This window comes from Mobula birostris, chromosome 22 (genome assembly GCF_030028105.1).
Source record: "Mobula birostris isolate sMobBir1 chromosome 22, sMobBir1.hap1, whole genome shotgun sequence".
In the NCBI taxonomy this organism is placed as follows: Eukaryota; Metazoa; Chordata; class Chondrichthyes; order Myliobatiformes; family Myliobatidae; genus Mobula; species Mobula birostris.
In genome coordinates, this window is record NC_092391.1 from 23,501,475 (window position 1) to 23,526,577 (window position 25,103).

The 25,103-nt window shown below is 41.8% G+C and overlaps 1 protein-coding gene across 1 annotated transcript in view; it reads left to right on the forward strand.

Annotated features, from left to right (window-relative positions):
- The first annotated feature begins 170 nt into the window (after window positions 1–170).
- Window positions 171–25,103, forward strand: part of pip5kl1 (phosphatidylinositol-4-phosphate 5-kinase-like 1) — a 62,667-nt gene continuing 37,734 nt past the window's right edge. Inside the window, exon 1 of the mRNA XM_072240311.1 lies at window positions 171–442. Coding sequence (XP_072096412.1) covers window positions 431–442 — 12 coding nt within the window. The 5' untranslated portion in view covers window positions 171–430. The remainder of the gene's footprint in view (window positions 443–25,103) is intronic.

The window sequence follows — 25,103 nt, forward strand, 5'->3', positions numbered from 1 at the left end:
GTCAGAAAAAATAGTTTTATTATTGAGGGAAAAGGACATATTTCTGAAAAAAATCTACGTTAAGTGGCTACAAATGAGCATGCAATCAGCAATGTGAAATCTGACCACCCCTACTACAATTTAAATAAAGGTTCAGCCCACTAGCTCTTGATCCAGCAGGCTAATAGTGATGGATTTTTCTGCTGGCAAGTTTCTGTGCTACAGGGGTAGCCTAGAATGAGCAGTTATCTATTACTTGGCGAAAATGTGTTAAAGACCTGACGGCCTGATTACTACCAGGCTCGAGAGTGAGGTTAACTAGCAAGGAAGATGCCAGAAAGGAGGGTGATTATTAACTCAGTCTGGCCCTTGGGAGCCTAGAGAAATAACTGACTCTAACAAATCAGATCAAGTCAGAAGGTAACCAGGCTGCTGTCAGCATCTGTTCATCATGGCTGAGGAAGTAAGTGAAATTAGTTGAAAGCTATTAAATCTTATAGTACATTTGAAATGATTATTGTTTTTATAATTATATACTATACTGTAAACATAAGAGCAAATTGGGTTGGTAACCAAACTTAAAAGTTTAATTAATTACATTTAAGATTGAAAGGAATCTATTTCATTGGAAACACCTAGAAATTGCTTCCTAGATGTTTGTACATTTGCCCGATCTTGCTTTGCGGAGCGACGCATTTTCTTTACTGCAGATTTTGTTTGGTTGCACATAAAGCAATCTCATTTTGAAAGATGCAGTTCCCAAATGAACTGCAAAATGCTTTAATGTAGTGAGCAATAAATTCAGGCAACATTTCGACAGTAATTCTCCACTAGGGATATTAGTAGCTGTATGGTAGTAAGGAGGTTGAGATTGCTGCACTAGCAGTAGAGTTCTGGACTCCTAATCTGGGGTAAAGGAGTCAGTCTTTTCATGACAACTGGAGAAATTAAATCCACGTAATTAAGTAAATCTAGAATTCAAGTTAGTTTCAGTAACAAAAACCATGAAAATACTGGATTGTCTTTTTTTAAAAAACGCATAAATTTCCTCCAGGAAAGGTGATCTGTTATTTTCATTCTGATTTGCCATTCTGTAATTAAAGACCCACCAGAATGGTAGATGAGTGCACCTCTCTTATGTTCCGGGCAATTAGGAATGTACAATAAATGCTGCCATTTCCAGTGATCTCCAGTTTGTGGATGATACATTTTAAAAAGACAGCAGAAAGAAAATGAAATTAAGGACTTGCAGTTAATTCTATAAATTAGAAGATACCTGCTGTTATCTTGATTTCAGATTATTTTTTATTCTATATAAAGTTTAAAGTAACGTAGTTATATAATTACACAAAAGCTACAGAAACTTGCTATTTGGTATAATTGACTATGCCAGTGTTTAACAGCTTCCTCCCACCCCACTTCATTTCTACTGAACAGCAAATCCATTTATTTGTTCTTCCTTTCAGTTGTTGTCAATTTTTATTGTTAAATTCACTAAGGCTTCTTTGAACACCTCTTCATGGATGGGTTTCAAATCATCAGCCTCCAACTGAAAAAGTTACTCTTGAATTCTCTTGGTTCCTGTAGAGAGATAGGAGGAGGCTGAAAGGCCTATCTCTGTTCCCACTGTGTATTTGTCTTGTTGAATCTTCATAAATGTATAATTAATCACAGAGCAGCATTTCTATGATCAGTTTCATTTACTGTTAGTTTCTAAGTCTTTGCCGAATCTATCTAATCTTGTTAGAGTAACACTGCCTTTTGAAAGGCTCCAGAGCTTTTATGTCTCCATTATCATAGACAGTGGGCCAGCTTTGTTGTTACTCAGATATTGAAGTGCTTTCTGGTACAGTACCAGTAATGACTTCAGCAGTAACGTCAGTATCTGTGCTGTATGGTTGTCACTTATTCTGAAATTTTACAATTAACCTCTTGCTCTCCAAATAATATTTTATGTTCCTGTCATTTCAAGACTAAAATAAATAAAATTTTGTTAGGCAAAGATATTAATAGAAACAAGATGGATATTAATTCTTAAACAAAGTCAGTAATGATTTATCTGAATCATCCTTGAGAAATTGAATGGTCCACTTCTATTTCTGAATTCCCATTAAAAAGTTCCTTCTCATTTGCTTCCTTTCAATGAAACAGAAAATCTGAGTTCTCAACCCATTTCTCATTCAGATTCAGATTTATTTATCACAGGTACATTGAAACATAGAGTGAAATACATTGTTTCTGTTAATAACTACACACCCAAGGATGTGCAAGTGTCACCACACATTCCGGCGCCAGCCATGGCATGCCTACCCTGTTCATCACAACACAGAACAGCACAAGCAGCATTAACAACAACAACAGAAGACAAGACAACAATAGCAAAGCAAGCCCTTTCCCACCCTCTCACTCCATTCACACACACAGGCCTCCAACCCCAATGCAGACTGCTTCCAGGCCTCCAGTCCTTGGCCCTGGACTTTCAAACCTGATACCAGAGATGAATCACTGGTCCTTCTCCAGACTGGTTCCCATTACTTAGGTTCCCTCCACTATGCATCAGTGTCCAGAACTAAATGGAAGACTCAGTCTGATCTTGGCTGTATGTAATCACGAGCATATCAGGTTTACTCAATGCTAGCTTAGCAGCGTTCTGAAATTATGTCCTCTTCAACCTTGCCATATTTTTATTTAGACAAGTTTCAAATTTAATTGTGTTTTTGCTGCCCCTTCAGTTTCAATATCTAAATTCTGATTCTCACTCAACCATTATTGTATATGGGAGGAAGGTATGTAATGCACTCATCTCTTAAAGAGAATACAGGCAGATTGCAATGGAGATCTCAGAAATATCACTTTATGGATGATTGCTTGCAAGCACCTGAATATGTTGCTCTAACATTGACAAACAACAAAACGCCAGGTTGATTCCCCTGGAGGTAGCACCCAGTTTCCATGTGCACATTTCCATAAGGATATAAAGTGTTTAAAAAAAATCCACAAGGGATGACGCCAGCACCAAGAGATTACATTTGTCAGGAAAGACTGAACAGGCTAGAGTTTATGAAAGGTGGAAGTAAATAAGGTCACTGGAAATTTTGGTATGAGAAGATGTGTAAAAGGTATGAGAGGAAAGATGAAAGCTAGCCACCAATAAGAGAGAAGTCAAAAGAAATCTGTTTCCACAGAGAGTTATTAGAATCTGGGCATCAGTGCCACATGGAATAGTTAAGGTGAATAACATAGATGTGTTTAGAGAGAAGCTAAGTAAACATATGAGGGAGAAAGGAATATAGGTTGTGAATACAAGAGTAGATGACGTCAGGTGAGAGTTGGACCATGCAGAATTTAAACACTGGTGTAGACTAGTTAAGTTCAATGGCTTTTGCTGTGCTTTAGGTCCTACACAATTGGCTTGGTTGATAGGAGGCAGGGGGTGGCAGTGAAAGGTGGTTTTTCTGATTGGAAGTCTGAACTGCTGGAATTGGTACTGAGATCTTTGTTGTTTGTTTATACATTGATGACTTGAAAGTGAATATAGGAGGAATGATTTGAAAGTTTGTGGATGACATGAAGAAGGTGGTTGAGAGAAGAAACCCTTAAATTAGCCTGGTCAAGTCAAGTTAAGTCATTGTTATTATCATTTAACTATATGCAGTCCATTTTTACCATCAAATGAAACGTTTCTCCAAACCAGGCTGTAAAGCACAGCAGTACACAACACACATATAACACAATAATTTATGAAAGTAAGGATAAAATCTACAGATGAATTATGCATAAATTAAATGTTGTCAGGTACAGAACAAATTAACTAGTTCAAGTGCAATGTGGCAGGGAATGCAGAAGCCTAATGGCCTGAGGAAAGAAACTGTTTCTCATCCTGATTGTTTTTGTAAAGGAATATAAAATTATAAGATGCATTGATAGGGTAGTCAGAATCTTTACCCGTGGTAGGGTTATCAAAAATAAAAGGGCACAGGTTTAAGGTAAGGAGGGGGAGTTTTGTTTTACAGAAGTGGTTGATATCAGGAATCCACAGCCACAGGAATTGATGGAATCAGATGCACTCATTATGTGTAAGAGACATTTAGACAAGCAGTTGACAGGAAAAGCAAAGAAGGATCCAGGTCGAGGGATTAGCGTAGATGGCCAAAGAGGTTAGCATTTTGTGATGAGCTGAAGGGCCTTTTTCTGTGCTGTAATTCCCATACAGAGGCAACACAATAGCTCACCATGTAAGGAATTTCAATCACAAATCTACATGCTATAACTTTGCTCTTTACTGGAATTACATCTTTTCAAGTTAAGCAAACTCTGCCTTCCCTTGGGCTTCGTCCTTTTCTTGGCCAACAGTTTCTACCACATGAGCTTCAGAAAATGCCTGGTCATTGAAAACCACCACTAATATTCATGTACGTTTTCCCAGGACCACAATCAGACAACTAAGAATATACAGAAGGAAGGACCTGTTTAAAATAATCTCCATCCAGTTCTGATGAAAACTTTTGAAGGTCCTTAAACATTTTATAATGTCAAGGGAAATAAGAGTAGTCACATTCCCAAGTCCATCTCTCAGACTTCCACTGTTATGTCAGAATGGTGAGTTGTGTTGGTGATTTCTTCTGCATTAATAATGAGAAAGGATGTACTGTACAGCCACTGCATTGTCACATGGATCTGCACCCATTCTTTAATCTCATCCACTACTTTGTATAGAGGAGGTGGGGTTGAGGGAGTGAGGTGTATATTCATACTTGTACCACCGATGGTCATTCCATTTTCTAAGATGCTGACCACAACTGCCTGATAGTGGTGATTCATGCCTGGAGCTGTTGGATTTTGATTAGGTACAGCGTGCATGACCTGTTTGGGGAGTTGATAGTTGAGGGCCAATTTCTCATTTCACCCTCCCCCAACCCCCAACTCACCACCCAACCTTGTATCATCTGACTCACTACATAATCTGATATTTTCTGGTTGTAGCTTGTTGCTTTGTTCCAGTTTCTGTTACTGCTTTCTTTTTGCAAAATACTTTCACAAAAATTCCTGTGTACATCCCTGCTCCAGGAAGCAGACTGCACTGATGGCAATATAATCCTGCCTATCATTATCAAATCTTCATACCGTATCTAGCTATTCCCTCAATTATTTATTCTTTTTGCTTAATTGTTAAGTTTGACCCTTAGGCCAAACTATGCTGGCTGTTTTTAGTACAATTTAAACTTTCTATGTATACCACTGGAGTAGACATGCCTAAGCATCAACCCTGATGAAAATGGCAGAGTGTGTCATCGAAACTTAGGTTAAAATCGATACCTGTACTTGGCTGGAAGCAGGAGAAAAGTTTATTCATTCTCGTTCAGCTTTCAATCATAATCCCCATTATTTCTAATGTTCTCAGGACATCCATCTCCCAAGCTTTGCTTTCTAACAAACTCTTTTCCTTCTAAGGTATATCTATGTTCTTTTACTCATTTTACTTACTCCAGATTCTTCCTTCCTTAGTTTTAGTACTGATCATATATAATGGTCCAAGTTCTGTCAGTTCTCACAAGATCAAATCCTATTTGATTCCTACCTCTTTGATCCCAGATTATTGGTTTAATGAGAAAAACAATCATGCTATTACAGTTGATTAGATTTGACCTATCACTATAATAACTCACACAGTTTACTGGTCTTGATTCAAAAAGGCAATTGCCAGAGCAGAGCTTTGTACAGCACTTTGCAGCTGGATTCTTTTCAGATGTCTTCATGAGCCGACTGCAGTGTTATACTAACTAGATGGAATTGAGGTCCATCACAAAAGCTTCACTTCCTCTTATTCCGACTCAGTACCACTGTCTTTAAATATCCAGTTTTAGGTGCTGTTGAAACTTCACATCAATCATTAAATTCATTATATTCCATGTTTGAACAGTACAGTTACAGGGAGACAGATGCACAATATGAATCTCCTGGACTCTTAGTTCCGTTGTCTAATGCATGAGATCATTCCTTTATGTCTTCTGTCTGGGCATAATTTTAATTTCTTTTTTTGCCCACCAGATACAATTTCCAGACCTCATTTTAACCCCATTCATAGCTACTGGGTATTTGACCACTTTGTAATCTTGGTGAACAATCCTCACTTTAACATTCTAGTGTTGAGCTGTTACTGTTCTGTTAGCACAAACGGACAAGATAGTCTAATACATGCAAACTTTCTCTCTTTAACTTTAAAGAGTCCTAATAAACCCAAATTTGTCACAAATGTTATTGAAAAAGAAATTCTGATTACAATAAATTAAACCAGGCCAGCGTGAATGACCTTACGTAAAGAACTTTAAAAAGAACTGATATCCATTCTGAGACTGCCTGGATCACAATTTATATGAGCCCATGGATTCAGAACTGTAACCAGTCTTGTTCTCTTTCCAAACGTATTTATGTCCCGCAGCAGGGCAACTTGCCATGGTATCTGATATACCAGGGCTGTAGTGATATTTTAGGAGAGACCTCTGTTAACACAATCCAAAAGTAATTCTGTTGATCTCCAAGCATATGGATCCAACAAACCACTAAACTCTTTAATGTAAAATAAAGAGTACATTTTCACATAATATCATATTTCTCCATATCATTTGTCACTCGTGGCATCTTCCCGTTGAGTTCACATTCTTCACTTTTAATGGTTTTAATATCACTTTCAGAATGGAGTACCTAAAACTACATAAAGTAAATAATCAAATTAACTGACTTACACGCAGGATAATATGTACCTTGAATATGGGATCTCATGGGAATTGGGTACCATTGTTCAGCCAGACCTTTTTGTCACCTTTCATTCTGTATGGTGGTTTATTGTGTGATTCTTTATAATGTGTGGCTATGTCACAAAACCTACATGAAGCACTAATGCTAAGAAGACCAGGGAGTTCTGGCGGTTTCCAGTGAATGAATGCTCCCACTGAAATTTTTCAATACTTGGTTGGTTGCAGCTGACACAGTTCAGTTTGCAAAGAATGTATGTCAGATTTCTCCACTCAAGTATCTAGTAGGTGATTTGCTAGTTAATAAGCCCGATCCCTTTGTAGTTCCCATCCCTCACAGGAGACGCAGTCATTTTAGCTTTGTGCTGACAACTATCAGTGTTACATATTATTTTAATGCAGTAAAATCACCTATGTAAGCACTTCATAGAAGCAAACTTTGACAGTAAGCACGTTAAACAACTGAGGGTTTTAAAGTTCAAAGTAAATTTATTATTAAAGTACATACTGTGTATGTACCATATATTACCCTGAGATTCATTGTTTTGTGTGCATACTCAAAAAATCCATAGAATAATAACCATAACAGAATCAATGAAAGACTACACCAATTTGGGTGTTTAACCAATGTGCAGAAGACAATAAACTGCACGTGCAAAAAGGATAAATAATAATAAATAAGCAATGAGTATCAAGAACACGAGATAAAGAGTCCTCGAAAGTGAGTCAATAAGTTGTGGGAGCATTTCAGTGATGGAGCAAGTGAAGCTGAGTGAAGTTATCCCTGTTCAAGGTCCTGATGGTTGAGGGTAATAACTGTTCCTGAACCTGATTGTGTGAGTCCTGATGCTCTTGTATCTTCTTCCTGATGGCAGTAGCGGGAAGAGGGCATGGCCTGGGTGGTGGAGGTCTCTTTTGATGGATGTTGCTTTAAACTGCTGTCAAGTGTTTTTTAAAGGTCATATAAAGAAGGACAAACATCGAGAGCTGCTGATTTTTTTGGAAAAGAATTCCAAAGCTCAGGGTCTAAGTACTTAAAGGCAGAGTCACCCATTTTGGAGCTTAGAAAATCAAAGACATTCAAGAGGCCAGTAAAGTGTCCATACTGTCATTACGGAGCATGACTCTTTTTCTGACCAGACTTATATCCAGCTTTGGATGATCGAGCCCCCCGCATCCCTGGGGAGCTTAGAGATTAGTATTGTGTGTGAAACAATTGAGAATCTTGTTCTGAACCCACATAGGACCATTCAGTAAGCCCGAATGGACAATAAAGGGCAGCTTGATTGTGTTGAGAATGTGTAAAAAGATTGCTTTGAAGAGGTGCACAGTGGTTTCTGTGAATGCATCACATGAGTATTTTTGGTGATGCTGTAGTTATTATAGGAAACTCTATTTTGTAACAATATATTGACCAAATATTTTAAAGTAAGTTGTTGTTCCATAGGGTTAGAAACTGAACAGATAGCTAATCCTTTCATCCCTGATTTTCTCTTGAATTTATTTATCTTTATGAATATGGTTGGTCCACGTAAGATATTTTTAAAAAAACTCACAAGAGTTTGCACTAGCAACACACAAAATGCTGGAGGAACTCAGCAGGTCAGGCAGCATTGGATTGCCACCATCGGCATCTTTTCTCATTTGTTTTAGACTTTGTACTAGCCATCATCTTTAATGAACAAAGCATTAAGATATCACCTTAAAACAATTGTATTAATTGTTTAATACAGTTGGAGAACAGTAAGCAGTCGATGTTTCGGGCTGAAACGCTTCATCAAAACATCGACTGTTTACTCTTTTCCATAGATGCTGCCTGGACTGTTGAGTTCCCCTAGCATTTTGTGTGTGTTGCTTGAATTTTCAGCATCTGCAGATTTCCTCGTGTGCGAAAATTCCGTTAAGTTTTGGCTTTTTTTTTGTTGACCATTTCATCCCTAAATAAAGAGGGGCTCAGATCAAATTAGATGTTAAGTATACGAAGGAAAAGAAGGTCATGCTTCTTTAAGTGCAAGGAGTGTGGAGCATTTGTTCTGGCACGGCCAACTGACCTTTTCTGTGAACTTTGCATAATTCTCTGTTAATATTAATGCATAAACTTGTAAGTTTTAACATTCCTTCCCTTGGTTCTGATACACTGTAGAATTTGTTATCTTGCTTCTACCATACTTACTCATCCCCACGCTACAGATTATTGCATTCTTTGTTTCAGTCGCTTCCTTCTAAACAATAGTTTCTATTTTTTTTAAATATCTTCACGGTTTTTGTTAAGGAAGGTTGTTAAGCATTATGACAAAGTTAAGAAGGTGGTCAGCTGTGATCTTATTGAATGGTTGTGGATATTGAGTGGTCTACTATTGTATATTACTCTCCATAGTTTTTCCACTCTTCCTCTTCTCTCCGTGATTCAAATGTTCCATGTTCCAGAATTCCATCAATACTATTTTAGCTTACCTCCCATCTCTCACCCAACGCAAACTGGAAGCCATCCAGAATTCTTCTGCCCACCCCAGCACAAGCTACTTCCCGTTCGATGATCACATTGACTTTTGACCCACCTCAGTTTTGATTTTAAATCTGAGTATGGCTTTAGTCCCTCTCCAGATGACCTCTGTATGTATTCTCTCCAAACCAGCAATACTTTGCGATTCCTCCCTCATGCTTTCAAACATTTTATCATTCATTTACCATGACGTGCCTAGTCCTAAGACTCTGGAATTCACTTCATCAACATCTTAGTCCTCTACCACCTTCCCCCTTTTTAGTACATTCCTTGAAACATCTATTTGGTAAACTGCAAGTATCTCTGTATCTGATTTAGTTAAAATATTTGTATCAATACTCTCTGATAGTAGACTCTGGGAACACAAGTAGAGTAGCAGGAGGCTATTTGGCCTCTCCACTGAGCCCTTAACAACTGAGCTCTCTCAGTCCACTTGGGCAGAAGATTCCAATTTCTTAACCTTTAGTCCACAATTGCTGACCTCTTATTTTGATTTGGCTGAGGAACAGGTGAAGAGGGCAAGGTTTCAGATTTCTGGATCATTGGGATCTTTTCTGGGGAAGGTATAACCTGCACAAAAGTGTCAGCTTACACCTGAACCTGAGCTTGCTGGAACTGTTGGGGAGGGTTTAAATTAATTAGGCAAGGAGGTGGGAAACTGGGTGATAGGGCTGAGGGTGGATCAATTGGTATACAAGCAGAGGCAGTGTGTATTGAGATTGTCAGGAAGGACAGGCAGATGATAGTCAAAATTGCAGTCAGTAGGATCTGTTACAGTGTAACAGGGAGATAGAATTGAAAACGTGATGATTACAAGAATGAAGGTGTTATATTTGAATACACACGATATACAGAATAAGGTAGATGATCCTGTAGCGCAGTTAGAGATTGTGGGCAACACTAGGTTGTGGCTGAAAGAGGACTAAAGTTGGGAACTTTACACCTAAGTATACACATTGTGTTGAAAGGACAGGCAGGTAGGCAAGAGGGGGTGGCACAGACCTGTTAGTAAAAAACGAAATCAAGTACAGTCCTTCGAAAGAGGCAACATAGGATCAGAAGATTAGATGATGAGGACACTCAGTCCTCGTTTATTGTCATTTAGAAATGCATGCATTAAGAAATGATACAATGTTCCTCCAGAGAGATATCACAGAAGCATAGGACAAACCATGACTAAACTGACAAAACCACATAATTATAACATATAGTTACAACAGTGCAAAGCAATACTGTAATTTGGTAAAGAGCAGACCATGGGCACAGTAAACAAAAAAAAGTCTCAAGTTCCGATAGCCCCATCATCTCACGCAGACGGTAGAAGGAAGAAACTCTCCCTGCCATGAACCCCCAAGCACCGCAAACTTGCCGATGCAGTGCTATTGGAAGCACCCGACCACAGCCGACTCCGAGTCCATCCGAAAACTTCGAGCCTCTGACCAGCCCTCTGACACCAAGCACCATCTCTACCGAGCGCTTCGACCCCGCCCCGGCCACCGAGCAACAAGCAAAGCCAAGGACTCGGGGCCTTCCCCTCCGGAGATTCTGGATCACACAGTAGCAGCGGCAGCGAAACAGGCATTTCGGAAGTTTCACCAGATGTTCCTCCGTGCTCTCACGTCTGTCTCTATCAAATCAGGATTGTGCACAGCACCCTATTTGACGGATAACAGATACCATTCACTGGAGTGCCCGCTGTGCGCTGCATTGCACCGCCATCTTCTCCTTTCAGAATCCTTGTGGGTAGAGTTAACAGTGGCCTGGATGTGGCTACAAATTACAACGGGAGATAGAAAATGCATATCAAAAGGGCAATGTTATGATGTCATGGGGGATTTCAATATGTAGATTGGGGAAAATAAGGTTGGTGCTGAATCCCAGGAGAAAATTTGTAAAGTGCCCACAAGATGGATTTTTAGAGCAGCTTCTGTTGAGCCCGCGTGGAGATCAGCTATTCTAGATTGGGTATTATGTAATCAAATGAATTTGATAAGGGAGCTTGAGGTAAAGGAACCCTTAGAAGACAATGATCATAATATGATAGAATTCACCCTGCAATTTGAGCGGGAGAAGATAAAGCCAGGTGTATCAGTATTACAGTGGAGTAAAGGGAATTATAGAGGCATGAGAGAGGAGCTGGCCAAAGTTGATTGGAAGGGGACACTAACAGGGATGATGGCAGAGCAGCAATGGTGGGAGTTTCTGGGAGCAATTCAGAAGGTGCAGGATAGATACATCCCAAAGAAGTAGTAGTATTCTAAAGGCAGGATGACACAACTGTGGCTAACTAGGGAAGTCGAAGCCAACATAAAAGCAAAAGAGAGGACATACAATAGAGCAAAAAATAGTGGGAAGTTAGAGGATTTGCAAGCTTTTAAAAACCAACAGAAGGCGACTAAAAAGGTCTTATTCCATACTGTATCTAAATAAATAAATATACGAAGTATAAGTTCACATTTTCCACATTGTTGTAGAATACATCTTCTGGTGCTACTTGGGGACGTCTTCAGTGAAGAACCCTGGGTCATAGGGTGTTTCGGGTCCTTAATCATCAGACAACCTCGACCGGGCGACCCAACTGGGGGTGATCAGCCCCCGACTTGTGTCCAAGTAGTGCACTAATCCACGGATCCCCCCTTTGGATCCACAGCCACCGCAAGGCCTTGTCAGCAGCCTCCAGAATGTTCTTGGTGGCTCTTCTGCACTGCAGTCCTTTAACTCCAAGGAGTTTAAGAGTACGCTGTAATGAATGGCCAGCACAGCCCCGGCACCCACTTCAACTGGCTCACAGCGAGCTCTCCAGCCATTGCTCCAGCATTCTGCAACAAGATCTGTGTATTTAGCCCTCTTGCGCTCGTTGGCCTCTTCAATCCGGTCTTCCCAGGGAACAGTAAGTTCCAGCAGGACCACTTGCTTTGTAGACTCTGATATTAACACCATGTCTGGGCAGAGTGGAGTGGCTGTGATGTTCTCCGGGAACTTGAGCTGCCTCTCTAGGTTGACTTGGAGCTGCCAGTCTCGTGCAGTGTCAAGAAGCCCTCCCAAGGAGCTAGGCTGATGTTGAGCCTTCTCCCCCTGCTCTAATAAAGATAATGGACTGTTTGGGAGCATGCTGATTTTTGCTGTTTTGAATTGCTGTGCTGATTGCGTTTGCCATAGACCTTAGGACTTGGTCATGGCGCCAGCGGTATCGTCCTTGCCCCAACGCCTTTGGGCAGCAACTTAAGATATGCTTCAAGGTGCCCCTCTTCTGGCACAGTTGGCATTCTGGAGTGTTTGCCTGTGCAGGTTGGCTGGGCTTGGGAGAATGTCATAGACTGATTGAATGAGAAACTTGATGCGTTATGGTTCAGCTCTCCAGAGCTCTGTCCGGATGAACTTGCGGGGTTCTGCATGCTCCCATCTAGTCCAGAGGCCTTGTTTGTACATGCCGGCCATCTTACTGTATCGTTCTTCCTCCACTTCTACTCGTTTCTCGTCCTGAACCAGTTGACACTTCTCCTTTCCACGGGTTTTGTCGTAGCGTGGTTTGGGAAAACAGCCCAGTCCTGCCCGCCCCACCACCACAGTGCCCACCAAAATATTGTGCCGCAGCCTTGCCTCCGCTCTGTCGACAGCTTCCTGTGCCTGCCACTGCCTTCCAGCCTTTACGCGGATTCCTGCCGAAGCGACTTTAACATCAGAGGAGTCTCGGTACATGATAACCTCCCTGGCTTGGGTGACTTTGAATTCCTCTGATAGGCCGCTGATGGGGAGCTGCAGCTTGGTGGAATGCCCATACAGGGCAATGCAGCTTAAGGTCCGGGGGAACCCCAACCAGCTCCGGAGAAACTGACTGATGGTCTCCTCTAGAGCCTCCACTGTTGACATTGGCACCTCGTAGACTAGAAGGGGCCAGAATAGCCTTGGCAGGACTCCGTCTCGGTACGTCCAAGCTTTGAATTTTCCCGGAAGTCCCAGTTTGTCAACCGCGGTGAGCCAGGATATCAGGTCGCTCCTGGTTTGTTGAAGTGCGGCTGTGTCCTTCAGGGAACTGTTAAAGATCTTGCCCAGGCTCTTGACTGGTTTTTCTGTCGCCGCTGGAATCTGGATCCCTCCCAGGGTAAAGCGGAACTGGTCGGCCACTCTTCCCTTATTCAAGACTAGAGACCTGGACTTGGCTGGTTTAAAGCTCATCCTTGCCCATGAGATGAGCCATTCCAGCCCTAGAAGGAGCCATCTGCACCCAGGGACGGATGTTGCCATCACCGTCAGGTCGTCCATGAATGCTCTTATGAGGTCTGCCGACTACCAGATCTAGACATGGGGCCTCTATATCCCACCTCCGCTGACTTGACAAGCATGTTCATAGCCAGTGAGAAGAGTGGCACCGAGATTGTGCAGCCAGTGATTATGCCCTTCTCCAGCCGATGCCAGGTGGATGTTAGTGTCCGTGAGGAGACTGTCAACCTGAAGTTGCTGTAATAGTCCAGAATGAGGTTTCGGATCATCTCTAGAACATGGCGTCTTGTCAGTGCTGTTTCAATGAGCTTGTGTGGGTTGGATCCATAGACGTTGGTTAGATCTAGCCAGAGTGCTGCAAGGTCTCCTCTGTTCTCCCTTGCCTCCTGGATCAGCTGGGTCACCACTCCTGTGTGCTCTAGGCATCCAGGTACTCCTGGGACTTCCCCCTTCTGTACTGAGGTGTCTACGTATCCATTCTTCAAGAGGAACTCCGTTAAACGTTGGGCCACAATCTTGAAGAAGATCTTCCCTTCAACGCTGAGCAGCGAGATGATATGAAACTGCTCGATGTTGCTTGAATCCTCTTCTTTTGATATCCAGACACCCTCCGCATGCCTCCACTGAGCAGCGACCTTTCTTCCAAAGTTGAAGTCACATATCCTCACCCATTAATTTATCCTATCTAAACTCTTGAGGCCTTCATGTACACTTTTCTCACAGTTAGCACTTTTCTAGTTTTGATATCAGAAAATTTATGTATATTAGTACATGGTCCCCTCAACCAGCTGTACCAACGGCCCCCACCAGGCCGAGCATCTCAATTTGAAAATGACCGGTGTATTCCCGCTCTTTGTTTCTGTCAATTAACCAGCTCTCAGTCCATGCCAATATGTTACCCTTGATCTCGTGTTTTAACTTCTTTTCGTAATTTCTGATGACATCTTATCATAGGTCTTCTGAAAAGTCCCAAGTACACCACATTCCCTTATCTACTAAGCTAGTTACAATCTGAAAAGCAGGTTTGTTAAATAAAAACTCCCCTTCATAAATGCATGATAACTCCTCTTCTTCTTAAGCCCCTTACTCTTACTGGGGCATAGGCTGTCGACAGCAGCTTGTCAGAGTCCTCTGTTCTATGCCGAAGGTTGATCAGCCACTCGCTTTCACCACACTACTTAACATGCCTTCTCTCTCAGAGAGAAGGAGCTTCTGGTATTTCTGTAGCTCTGGGTCTTTATGGCATGGAGTTGCTAGCCCCATGCTCAACCTTCCTCTTTTCACATCCGGGCTTGGGTCCATCCATGGTGGAGTTGTGATAATTCTGCCAAATTCTATTACTATTTTCCAAGTGCAGTTTTACCACTTCTCTAGTGATAGATGATACCAATTTCCCTTCAAGTGGTGTCCGAATAATTGGTTGGTAGTTCCCTGATTTCTGTTTCACAACTTACTGTAATAGCGGAGTTATACTTCATACTTTGTTGTTTGTGGGAACAATTCTAGAATCTGAGGAATTTTGAAAGATGACAACTAACACATCCATTGTTTCTGTAGCCACTTTCTTTATTACCTTTAAAGCAGGTCACAAATTTTGGAAAATAATCAGCTGTTAGTTCTATTTGTTCCTCCAGTTTCATTTTACTACTACAGGTTTCTTTCTGCTCTTCAATATTTTGTGTTCTTCAATGAAGGCAGTCACAGAATGTTTTTGTAGATTTTTTTCTTAATAAAGTAAGTAAAGTAAAGGCATCCGTTAGTCTTGCGAGACCACGGATCTGCATCTGGAAAGTCTTCACTCTCCAGGGCGCAGGCCTGGGCAAGGTTGTATGGAAGACCGGCAGTTGCCCATGCTGCAAGTCTCCCCTCTCCATGACACTGATGTTGTCCAAGGGAAGGGCATTAGGACCCATACAGCTTGGCACCAGTGTCGGCACAGAGCAATGGGTGATTAAGTGCCTTGCTCAAGGACACAACACATTGCCTCGGCTGGGGCTTGAACTCACGACCTTCAGGTCGCTAGTCCAATGCCTTAACCACTTGGCCACGTGCACTCTTTTTTTCTTAATATCAATATAATTTCTCCCGCATCTGGTTTTTCTCTTTATGTATGTAAATATACTCCTGTGTTTGTATGCCCTGTCCCTTCCTGATTGACTCTGATTATCTTTACTAATTTTGCTAGCCTGCACTATAACCTAATCCTTTCCCTTTAACTAGCTTGATTTCCTCTCGCAACCATCCCACTCCAAGTATTTGCTTTAAAGCCTTAACTACGGCCTTAGTTATTTAATCGACCAGGATACAGGTCCAGCATGGTTCAGGAGAAGCATGTCCCTCTTTCAACCAATATGTATTACAGCACCCTACAAAATGAAATCCATTTCTCTCGCACCAAGCTGTGAGCCAATTGCTGATTTCACTTATCCTATGCCTATGTGCTGATTACTCAGTATAATCCAGAATTTATTTAAGTGACTCTACTTTTTAATTTAGACCTCACTTATTCATATTCTTTCAGTAGAACCCCTTCCTCAGTCTTATCTATGTTGTTGATTGCCCTTCCACTCCCTTTTCCTGCCCTGCTGCATTGCAGGCATGCAAACAAGGCTGGCAGAGTAGCATAGCAATGCTTTACAGCACTAGCAATTGATGGGAAGATCAGGGTTCATTTGCTACCACTGTCTGTAAGGAGTTTGTATGTTCTCCCTGTGACCGTCTAGTTTCTGCTGGCTGTTCCGGTTCCTTTCCACGTTCCAAAGGCGTACGAGTTAGGGTTAGCAAGTTGTGGGCGTGCTACGTTGGCGCTGGAAGAGTGACGACCTTGCAGGCTGCCTCCAGCACACTGTGTTGGTTGTTGACGCAAATGATGCATTTCACTGTATGTTTTGATTTTTAATCTAACATGTATCAACATAGCCACAGGACTCATGTTTGGGACTTTGGACCATAGTTTCTACTCCTGTAATTATATTGTCCTCTCTCACTACTCCATTCCTTTACAGTCCCCCAGCTTGAATGGTCCCCATGCCGTGGTTGTGTTTGCTTCTCCTCCCTGAAGCATCTAGCTTGTCATTTTTGTTGTACTTGTGCAACGGTTGAATCTTCAATCTGCCTGGATCCCTTTACTCATCCCTACTTGTCATTGCACCTTTTTAACTGACCAGTTCTTCGGTCCTCGACTCAGGCCTTTTGGAACAGAGTATCTTGATAACTTATCAATTTTCAATCTATCAAGGTGTCCGAATCACAGATTCAAGCTGAGAAATGTTCCTCGAGTTGCCAACACTTATGGTCAATGTGGGTCTCAGCTGCTCGCATAAACCTCTCGTGTACTGTAGCCCAGCTGCAACACATCCCCTGTTCTGCCATGTTTTGTTAAATTTATTTAATTCTTTATACGTAAAACTTCACCCTTGCCCTTGCTTCACCTCAGTCCTTTCTTCACCAGAAAGCACACTGTGTTTGGACAATTTGAAGATGCCATATAAATGCAACTTGCATTATTGGTCTTGAGCTAATCATAAGGGGAAAGTCCATGATTGGTTGAGAAAGGTTAATGGTTCCATTTTATTTACTCCTCCCACATGAAATCACTATATTAAAAGGGCTGAAGTTACAAATGTAATCAAAAACATAACTTTTCACCTTTTGTGTCTTTATCCTAGCTTGCGTCATTGATTTTAATTAATCTTTGGTCATTGTAAATTATTGGAAATTTATTAACATCTATGTCTTCAGTTCCTTAACATGACCTTGCAGCTGTCATTCCCCATGAACCCCCTTCAGCTGACTAACTTCCAGACATCCCACCTCTCCCGGAAGTTCCGGGAGTCTCCCGCATATTGATAGTGGCTCCCTGATGCCTGCAAATTATGTACAATATCCCGGAAATTGATTTTTTTCTTTGAGAGCGAGAGAGAGAGAGCAAGTGAGAGAGAGAGAGCGCGAGCGTGCGAGAGAGAGGGATAGAGCGTGAGAGAGAGAGAGAGAGAGAGCGCGCGCCATGGCAGAGTGAAATATAAAACATACTTCACCCCAGACTACACTAGAGTGTACCCCTGCCTAATAGGGGTCAAAAATAATGACAGTGTTGCTCGCTGCACTGATGGCAACAGTGACTTTTCTATTGCTTATGGTGGGTTGAGACTGTAAAAGACATGTTGAGGTGAGTTTAACAGGTGTCATTCGTTCATTAGCATAGCTAACGTTATTTAAACTAGCTGGCTAGCTGCTAAGAAGCTACTCTTTTGCAGACATCCCACCTCTCCCGGAAGTTCCGGGAGTCTCCCGCAAATTGATGATGCTACTTCCCTGAAATGAGTTTTTGCAGGCTGGGATGTCTGAACTTCTACAGTTCCTGCCTCCTGCTTTCCCTGCCCCCCGTCCCCACCATGTACACAGTTTTGGAAGCTATTCCTTCTCGCCTTAGCCCTAAGCTCTGGATCTCCCTCCAAATGTCTCCCTGCCTTTCTCTCCTTTCAGATAAAACTTACCTCTTTGACCAAGCTGTGATATCATCTGCCCTAGTACTGCTCTATATCTCCTCTTAAAAATTGTAGCAGATAATTGTTATTGTAAAGTCCCTATTTATTACATTAAGGCACTTACATTATGCGAGTTCCTTCGGTTAAGTAGATATATCATGTGTTTAACTCCAAACTAATAATCACTTGGGTGTAGTGCAGATATCCGTGTGTTTCCTCTTTTTGGGAATTGCACCTCTGTTAAATAGCAACAGATTGGCAGCTGATGTTAACCTCTGCTTGGTGCCCAAAAATTAGAAGAGATATCCGTATAGTTTCTGTTTTAAAATACTTTCAAACAGTGTCACAGATTTTATGTCTTGAATGCATCTCAAAACTTTCTTCAAAGAATTCCAACAGGGAAAATCTTGCCTGACGAATCTGTTGGAATTCTTTGAAGAAATAACAAGCAGGATAGAGAAAGCAGAATTGGTGGATGTTGTGTCGTCAGATTTTCAAAAGGGCTTTGACAAGGTGCCGTACATGAGGCTGCTTAACTGGTCAACAGCCCACGGTACTACAGGAAAGATAATAGCATGGATAGAGCATTGGTTGATTGGCAGGAGGCAAAGAGTGGGGAAAAAAAGGAACCTTTTCTGGTTAGCTGCTGGTGAATAGTGGTATTCCACAGGGTCTGCATTAGGACCACTCCATTTTATGATAGATGTCAGTGATTGGATGATGGAATTGATAGCTTTGTGCCCAAGTTTGCACATGATATGAAGGTAGGTGGAGGGGCAGGTAGTGTCGAGGAAGCAGGGCGGCTGCAGTGGGACTTAAGACACATTAGGAAAATGGGCAAAGAAGTGACAGATGGAATACAGTGTCGGGAAGTGTATGATAAATTACTCTGGTAGAAGAAATAAAAACATAGACTATTTTCTAAATGAAGAGAAAATTCAAAAATCTGAGGTGTAAAGAAACTTGGGAGTCCTCTCGCTTACTGGATTCCCTGAAGTTTAATTTGCAGGTTGAGTCAGTGGTGAGGAAGGCAAATGCAAAGGGATACCCCATGGACTGATTGATGGCTGTGGGCCTGTACTCCCTGAAATTCAAAAGAATGAGGGGGATCTCATTGAAATCTATAGAATAGGCCTTGAAAGAGTGGATGTTGAGAGGATGTTTCCTATGGTGGGGAAGTCTAGGACCAGAGAACACAGCCTTGAGAGGAACGTCCATTTAGAACAGAGATGAGGAGGAATTTCTTTAGTCAGAGAGTAGTGAATCTGTGGAATTCGTTGCTACAGGCAGCTATGGAGGCCAAGACACTGGGTTTACTTAAGGCAGAGGTTGATAGATTCTTGATTAGTCAGGGCACTCAGGGTTACAGGGAGAAGACAGGAGATTGAAGCTGAGAGGGAAATGGATTGACCATGATGAAATGGCGGAGTAGACTCGATGGGCCAAATGGCCTTATTCTGCTGCTATATCTCATGGTCTTAAAACTTCTAAAAATTGAGTTTTAAAGCTACATTGATTTGTGATGCTATTACTGGTGCAAAATGTTGAGGCAATCTTGCTTTCATCCCTACCACATATGGTGAACCAAAGCATAATTAGGCCATTCGGACTATTGAAGTTTTGTGTGATAAATAGATAGACAGAGAGATAGGTACTTTATTGACACCAAATGAAATGCAGTATCATGGTAGCATTACAAGTGCACCGATATAAAAGTATTAGAAGTAAGAAAGAATAACAACTAAATTGCTTCAAACAGTCTAAAAGGAGGGGGTCTTCACTTTCCTGGCTATAGTTTGACTCATTATAGAGCCTAATGGCTGAGGGTAAGAATAACCTCATATAGTGCTCTTTGGACCAGCACAGTTATCTTAGTCTATTACTAAAAGCGCTCCTCTGTTCGGCCAAAGTGGCATGTAGAGGGCGAGAAACAATGTCCAGAATTGCCAGGATTTTCTGTAGGGTCTTTTGTTCTACCACAGCCTCCAGTGTGTCCAGTTTGACTCCTATAACACTGCTAGCCTTTTTGATCAATTTATTGAGCCTGTTGGCGTCACCTGTGTTGATGTCATTGCGCCAGCACACCACTGCATAGAAGATTGTACTGGTGACAGCAGACTGGTAGAACATGTGAAGGAGAGGCCTGCATACTCCAAAGGACCTCAGTCTCCTCGTGAAGTAGAGGTGTCTCTGGCTCTGGCTCTTCTTGTATACAGCCTCTGTGTTAGTGCTCCACTCAAGTCTGTCAGACAGGTGCACCTCCAGGTACTGTAGGTCCTCACCATCAATACTAGCAGGGAGCACTGCAGGCTTACTCTTCCTGAAGTCTATCACGATCTCCTTTGTGTTATTGATGTTAAGCTGCAGATGATTCAGCTGGCACTATTTGACAAAGTCCTCCACCAGGGCCCTGCATTCATCATCCCATCCTCCCTTTATACTCTCAATTATTGCTGAGTCATCAGAGAATTTCTGCGGGTGATGTGACTCAGTGTTGTGTCTCAAGTATACAGGGTAAACAGGAAGGGAGCCAATGTGGGGCCCAGGGCTGCCTAATTGACAAGACCTGGGTATGGCAATAATAGATTGTAATTATATTAAGGCCATCTAATGTTGCAAAGTATTATAAAGCACTTCACAAATTTATTATCAAAGCTACTCTGACTGGTGGGTCACATAAATTGATATTTAGACAGGCAGCCAAAAGCTTACTGACAGAATTAAGGTTTAAGGAACATCTTGAAGGAAGGGAGAACGATGAAGAGGCTTAAGGAGGAATTTCCAGAGCTTTGGACCTAGAGGGCAACTGTGATGCAAAGGCAGAAGGAGAAGCACAAAAAGCTGGAATTCAATTGAAGCATTTAAAATTTTGGAAATCAAATGTGCTGCAGATGCTGAAAATCTGAAATCAGAACGGAAAATGCTAGAACCATTCAGCAGGCTTTATGGACAGAGAAACAGAGCGAGGGTCTTCCACCAGAAATATTAACTGTTTCCTCTTCTACAGATACTGCATGATCTATTGAGTGTTTCCAGCATTTTCTGAAAACTTTGATCAACAGGCAATGTAATTTTAAAATATCCTCCTGTTTAAATTCAAACATTGCATCACCTCACTCGGCCTTGCTCAGGCAATCTTACAACCGCATACCTCTATTAATAATTTTCACTCATTGTACCTTGCGTATGAAAGGAAAGATTTAGACCATAAGACAAAGGAGCAGAAATAGGCCATTCGGCCCATCAAGTCTGCTCCGCCATTTTATCATGAGCTGATCCATTCTCCCATTTAGTCCCACTCCCTCGCCTTCTCACCTTTGATGCCCTGGCTACTCAGATACCTATCATTTCTGCCTTAAGTACACCCAATGACTTGGCCTCCACTGCCGCTCGTGGCAACAAATTCCATAGATTCACCACCTTCTGGCTAAAAAAATTTCTTTGCGTCTCTATTCTGAATGGGCGCCCTTCAATCCTTAAGTCATGCCCTCTCGTACTAGGCTCCCCCATCATGGGAAACAACTTTGCCACATCCACTCTGTCCATGCCTTTCAACATTCAAAATGTTTCTATGAGGTCCCCCCTCATTCTTCTAAACTCCAAAGAATATAGTCCAAGAGCGGACAAACGTTCCTCATATGTTAACCCTCCCATTCCCGGAATCATTCTAGTGAATCTTCTCTGTACCCTCTCCAATGTCAGCACATCCTTTCTTAAATAAGGAGCCCAAAACTGCCCACAGTACTCCAAGTGAGGTCTTACCAGCGCCTTATAGAGCCTCAACATCACATCCCTGCTCCTATACTCTATTCCTCTAGAAATCCATCCCTGCTGCTATACGCTATTCCTCTAGAAATGAATGCCAACATTGTATTCGCCACCTTTATCACCGACTCAACCTGGAGGTTAACCTTAAGGGTATCCTGCACGAACTCCCAAGTCCCATTGCATCTCAGAACTTTCAATTCTCTCCCTATTTAAATAATAGTCTGCACGTTTATTTCTTCTGCCAAAGTGCATAACCATACGCTTTCCAACATTGTATTTCATTTGCCACGTCTTTGCCCATTCTTCCAATCTATGCAAGTCTCTCTGCAGACTCTGTTTCCTCAACATTACTGGCCCCACCACCTATCTTTGTATCGTCAGCAAATTCCTTTCGAAGGAATTTGAAGGAGAGCTCTTTCACATGAAGGGTGGTGGATATATAGAACAGGCTTTCAGAGGAAGCAGTAGAGGTGGGTAACATTGCAATGTTTAAAAGAAGTTTGGACAGGTACAGGGATAGAGTAGGTTTAGTAGAATGTGAGGCAAATGGGACCAGTTCAGGAAGGCAACTTGTTTGGCATGAACAAGTTGGGCCGAAGGGCCTGTTCCTGTGTTGTACAACTCTGTCTTAGTGATTCTAAAAGTAACCAGCCCAGCACAGACTTTTGTCTAGAGATTAACGTTTTATTCTTTCTTCTGTAAGTCTAGTTGAATTCAAAAGATCCACCGAAATGTAGACATCAGAAGGCCAGGAGTTCTAAAGTGCATTTATTATCAAAGTATGTATACATTATACAGCCTTGAGATTTTTCCCAAATAGGCAACCACGAAACAAAGAAACCCAAAAGAACACATTTTAAAAAAAGACCATCAAACATCCAATGTACAGAGGAAAAAAAACAAATCATGCATAAAATAAATGCAAGCAAATAGCGTTCTGAACTGAAGTCCATTGGATGTCACTGAGATTCACCAACACCATCTTAAACCACATCCAATGGATACACTGATTGGCTTTTTTGACTTCTAGGAGCTCAAAAAGATTTATTTTTCATCCCTTCTGCTCAGAGAAAGACCATACAAAGTAATGGTCAGAAACAATACAATTATTTTCACAGCAGAGTGTTTTGCTGGCTTCAATTAAATATGACTCATTACAGTTTTAGTTTTATAGCTTCAGTACAACCCTACTGCTCAGTAAGCATTGCAGCGCTGACCTAGTCAACTTGTACAGCTTGCTTTTCATTGTGGCTTAATGAGTAGCAGTCATGTTCATTATTTCCATGATAAGCCACTTAGTCTGATAAATCCATAGGAGAACCATCCAATACCCACTGAACATGCCTGAATGGAATCAGTGTCAGTAACATCCATGGAAATAGATCATACACTCAGTGTCACTTTATTAGGTACACCTGCTTGTTAATGCAAATATCTCATCAGCCAATCACGTGGCAGCAACTCAATGCATAAAAGCATGCAGATGTGGGTCAAGAGGTTTACCTGTTGTTCAGACCAAACATCAGAATGGGGAAGAAATGGGACCTAAATGACTTTGACCATGGAATGATTGCTGATGCCAGACAGGGTGGTTTGAGCATCTCAGAAAATGCCGATCTCCTGGGAATTTCATGCACAACAGTCTCTAGAGTTTCACAAACACAAGAAAATCTGTAGATGCTGGAAATCCAAGCAACACACACAAGATGCTGGAGGAACTCAACAGGTCAGGCAGCATCTATGGAAAAGAATACACAGTCAACATTTTGGCCCTAATGAAGGGTCTTGGCTCGAAATGTCAACTGTTTACTCTTTTCCATAGATGCTGGCTGGCCTGCTGAGTTCCTCCAGCATTTTGTGTGTGTTGCTCGAGTCCCTGGAGTTTACAGAGAATGGTGCAAAAAAAAAACTGAAAACATCCAGACAGTGGCAGTTCTGTGGGTGAAAACTTGTTAATTAGAGAGGTCAGAGGAGAATGGCCAGGCTGATTTAAGCTGACAGGAAGACAACAGTAACTCAAATGACTACACGTCACAACAGCGATGTGCAGAAGAGCATTTCCAAATACACAACACGTCAAACCTCCAAGTGGATATGCTACAGCAGCAAAAAACCACACCAAGTTCCACTGAGTGTATTTTGCTATTTCCACACAGTACGGAAATGGCCACTTCAGCTCACTGTGCCCATGCAGTGTACAAAGCTATCCATTCCTCAGTAATTTTCTCTGTATCCCATTCTCCCAACACTCTCATTAACTCGCCCTAGAATCCACCACTTATCTACTCACTAGGAAGAATTTACAATGGCCAACTGGCCTACCAGCTTGCACTGAGGAAACTGGTGCACTAATGGGAAGCTCACACAGATGCAGGGAGAGTGGACAAATTCAAAGGCATCCCTGGTACTGAGAGGTAGCAGTTGAACTGGCTGAGCCATCCAGGTATAAAGTGGAATTATATTTGTTTGTGAAAGTAACAACAGAGGAAGTTAGTGAGGCTGCTGAGAGCTTTCAAAAGGATGCAACAGCTGGTCCATACCAGCTTGCCCTTAGTTGCTTTAAAGTGATGGAGTGTGTGATATTGGCAAAGATCTTTCAGAAAATATATCATTAAGATTGAAAGAGTGCACAGAAAATTTACAAAGATTTGCTGGGACTTCAGAACCTGGGTTATAGGGGAAGTTTGAATAGGTGTTCATTCCCTGGGAATGAGAGGAAATTTGATTGTGGTATACAAAATATAGATAGGGTAAATATATGCAGGGATTTTTCCACTGAGGTTGGGTGAGACTGGAAGTAGACGTCATGGATTAAGAGCAAAAGGTGAAATATTTAAGGGGAATATGAGGGGGAACTTCTTCACTCAGAGGGTGGTGAGAGTGTGGAACAAGCTGCCAGTGCAACTGATGGATGCAGGTTCGATTTGAACATTTGAGAGAAGTTTGAATAAGTACATGGATAGAAGGAGATGGAGAGCAATATCGGACTAGGCAGAACAATAGTTTGGCATGAACTAGATGGGCTGAATGGCTTGTAACTGTGCTGTAGTGCTCTCTATAACTAAATCAAATGAAAGAAGATTCCATGGAGCCACAAGAGCAATTGTGCTGTTCTTTATTCCCATTTCTGATTGTCTGAAAATGTTCAAGAATATTGAAAATTGGCCTCCTGGAACAGGAGTAGAATGAAACTAGAATAGAATAAAATTGGTGCAGAATAAAAGCGAGAGGCTGAACTGTGTGAATCGATCGGAATATAGGAGGAGTTGAGGGAAAGTCGAGGCTTGGGATGGGTTGAAAGCAGTGTGGGTGGAATGGTGAGTGGAAACGGAGTTAAGGTGAGGTGATGTGTGTGGAAACAGAGTGGAGTCACTGCAGGTAGAATTGGAGCAA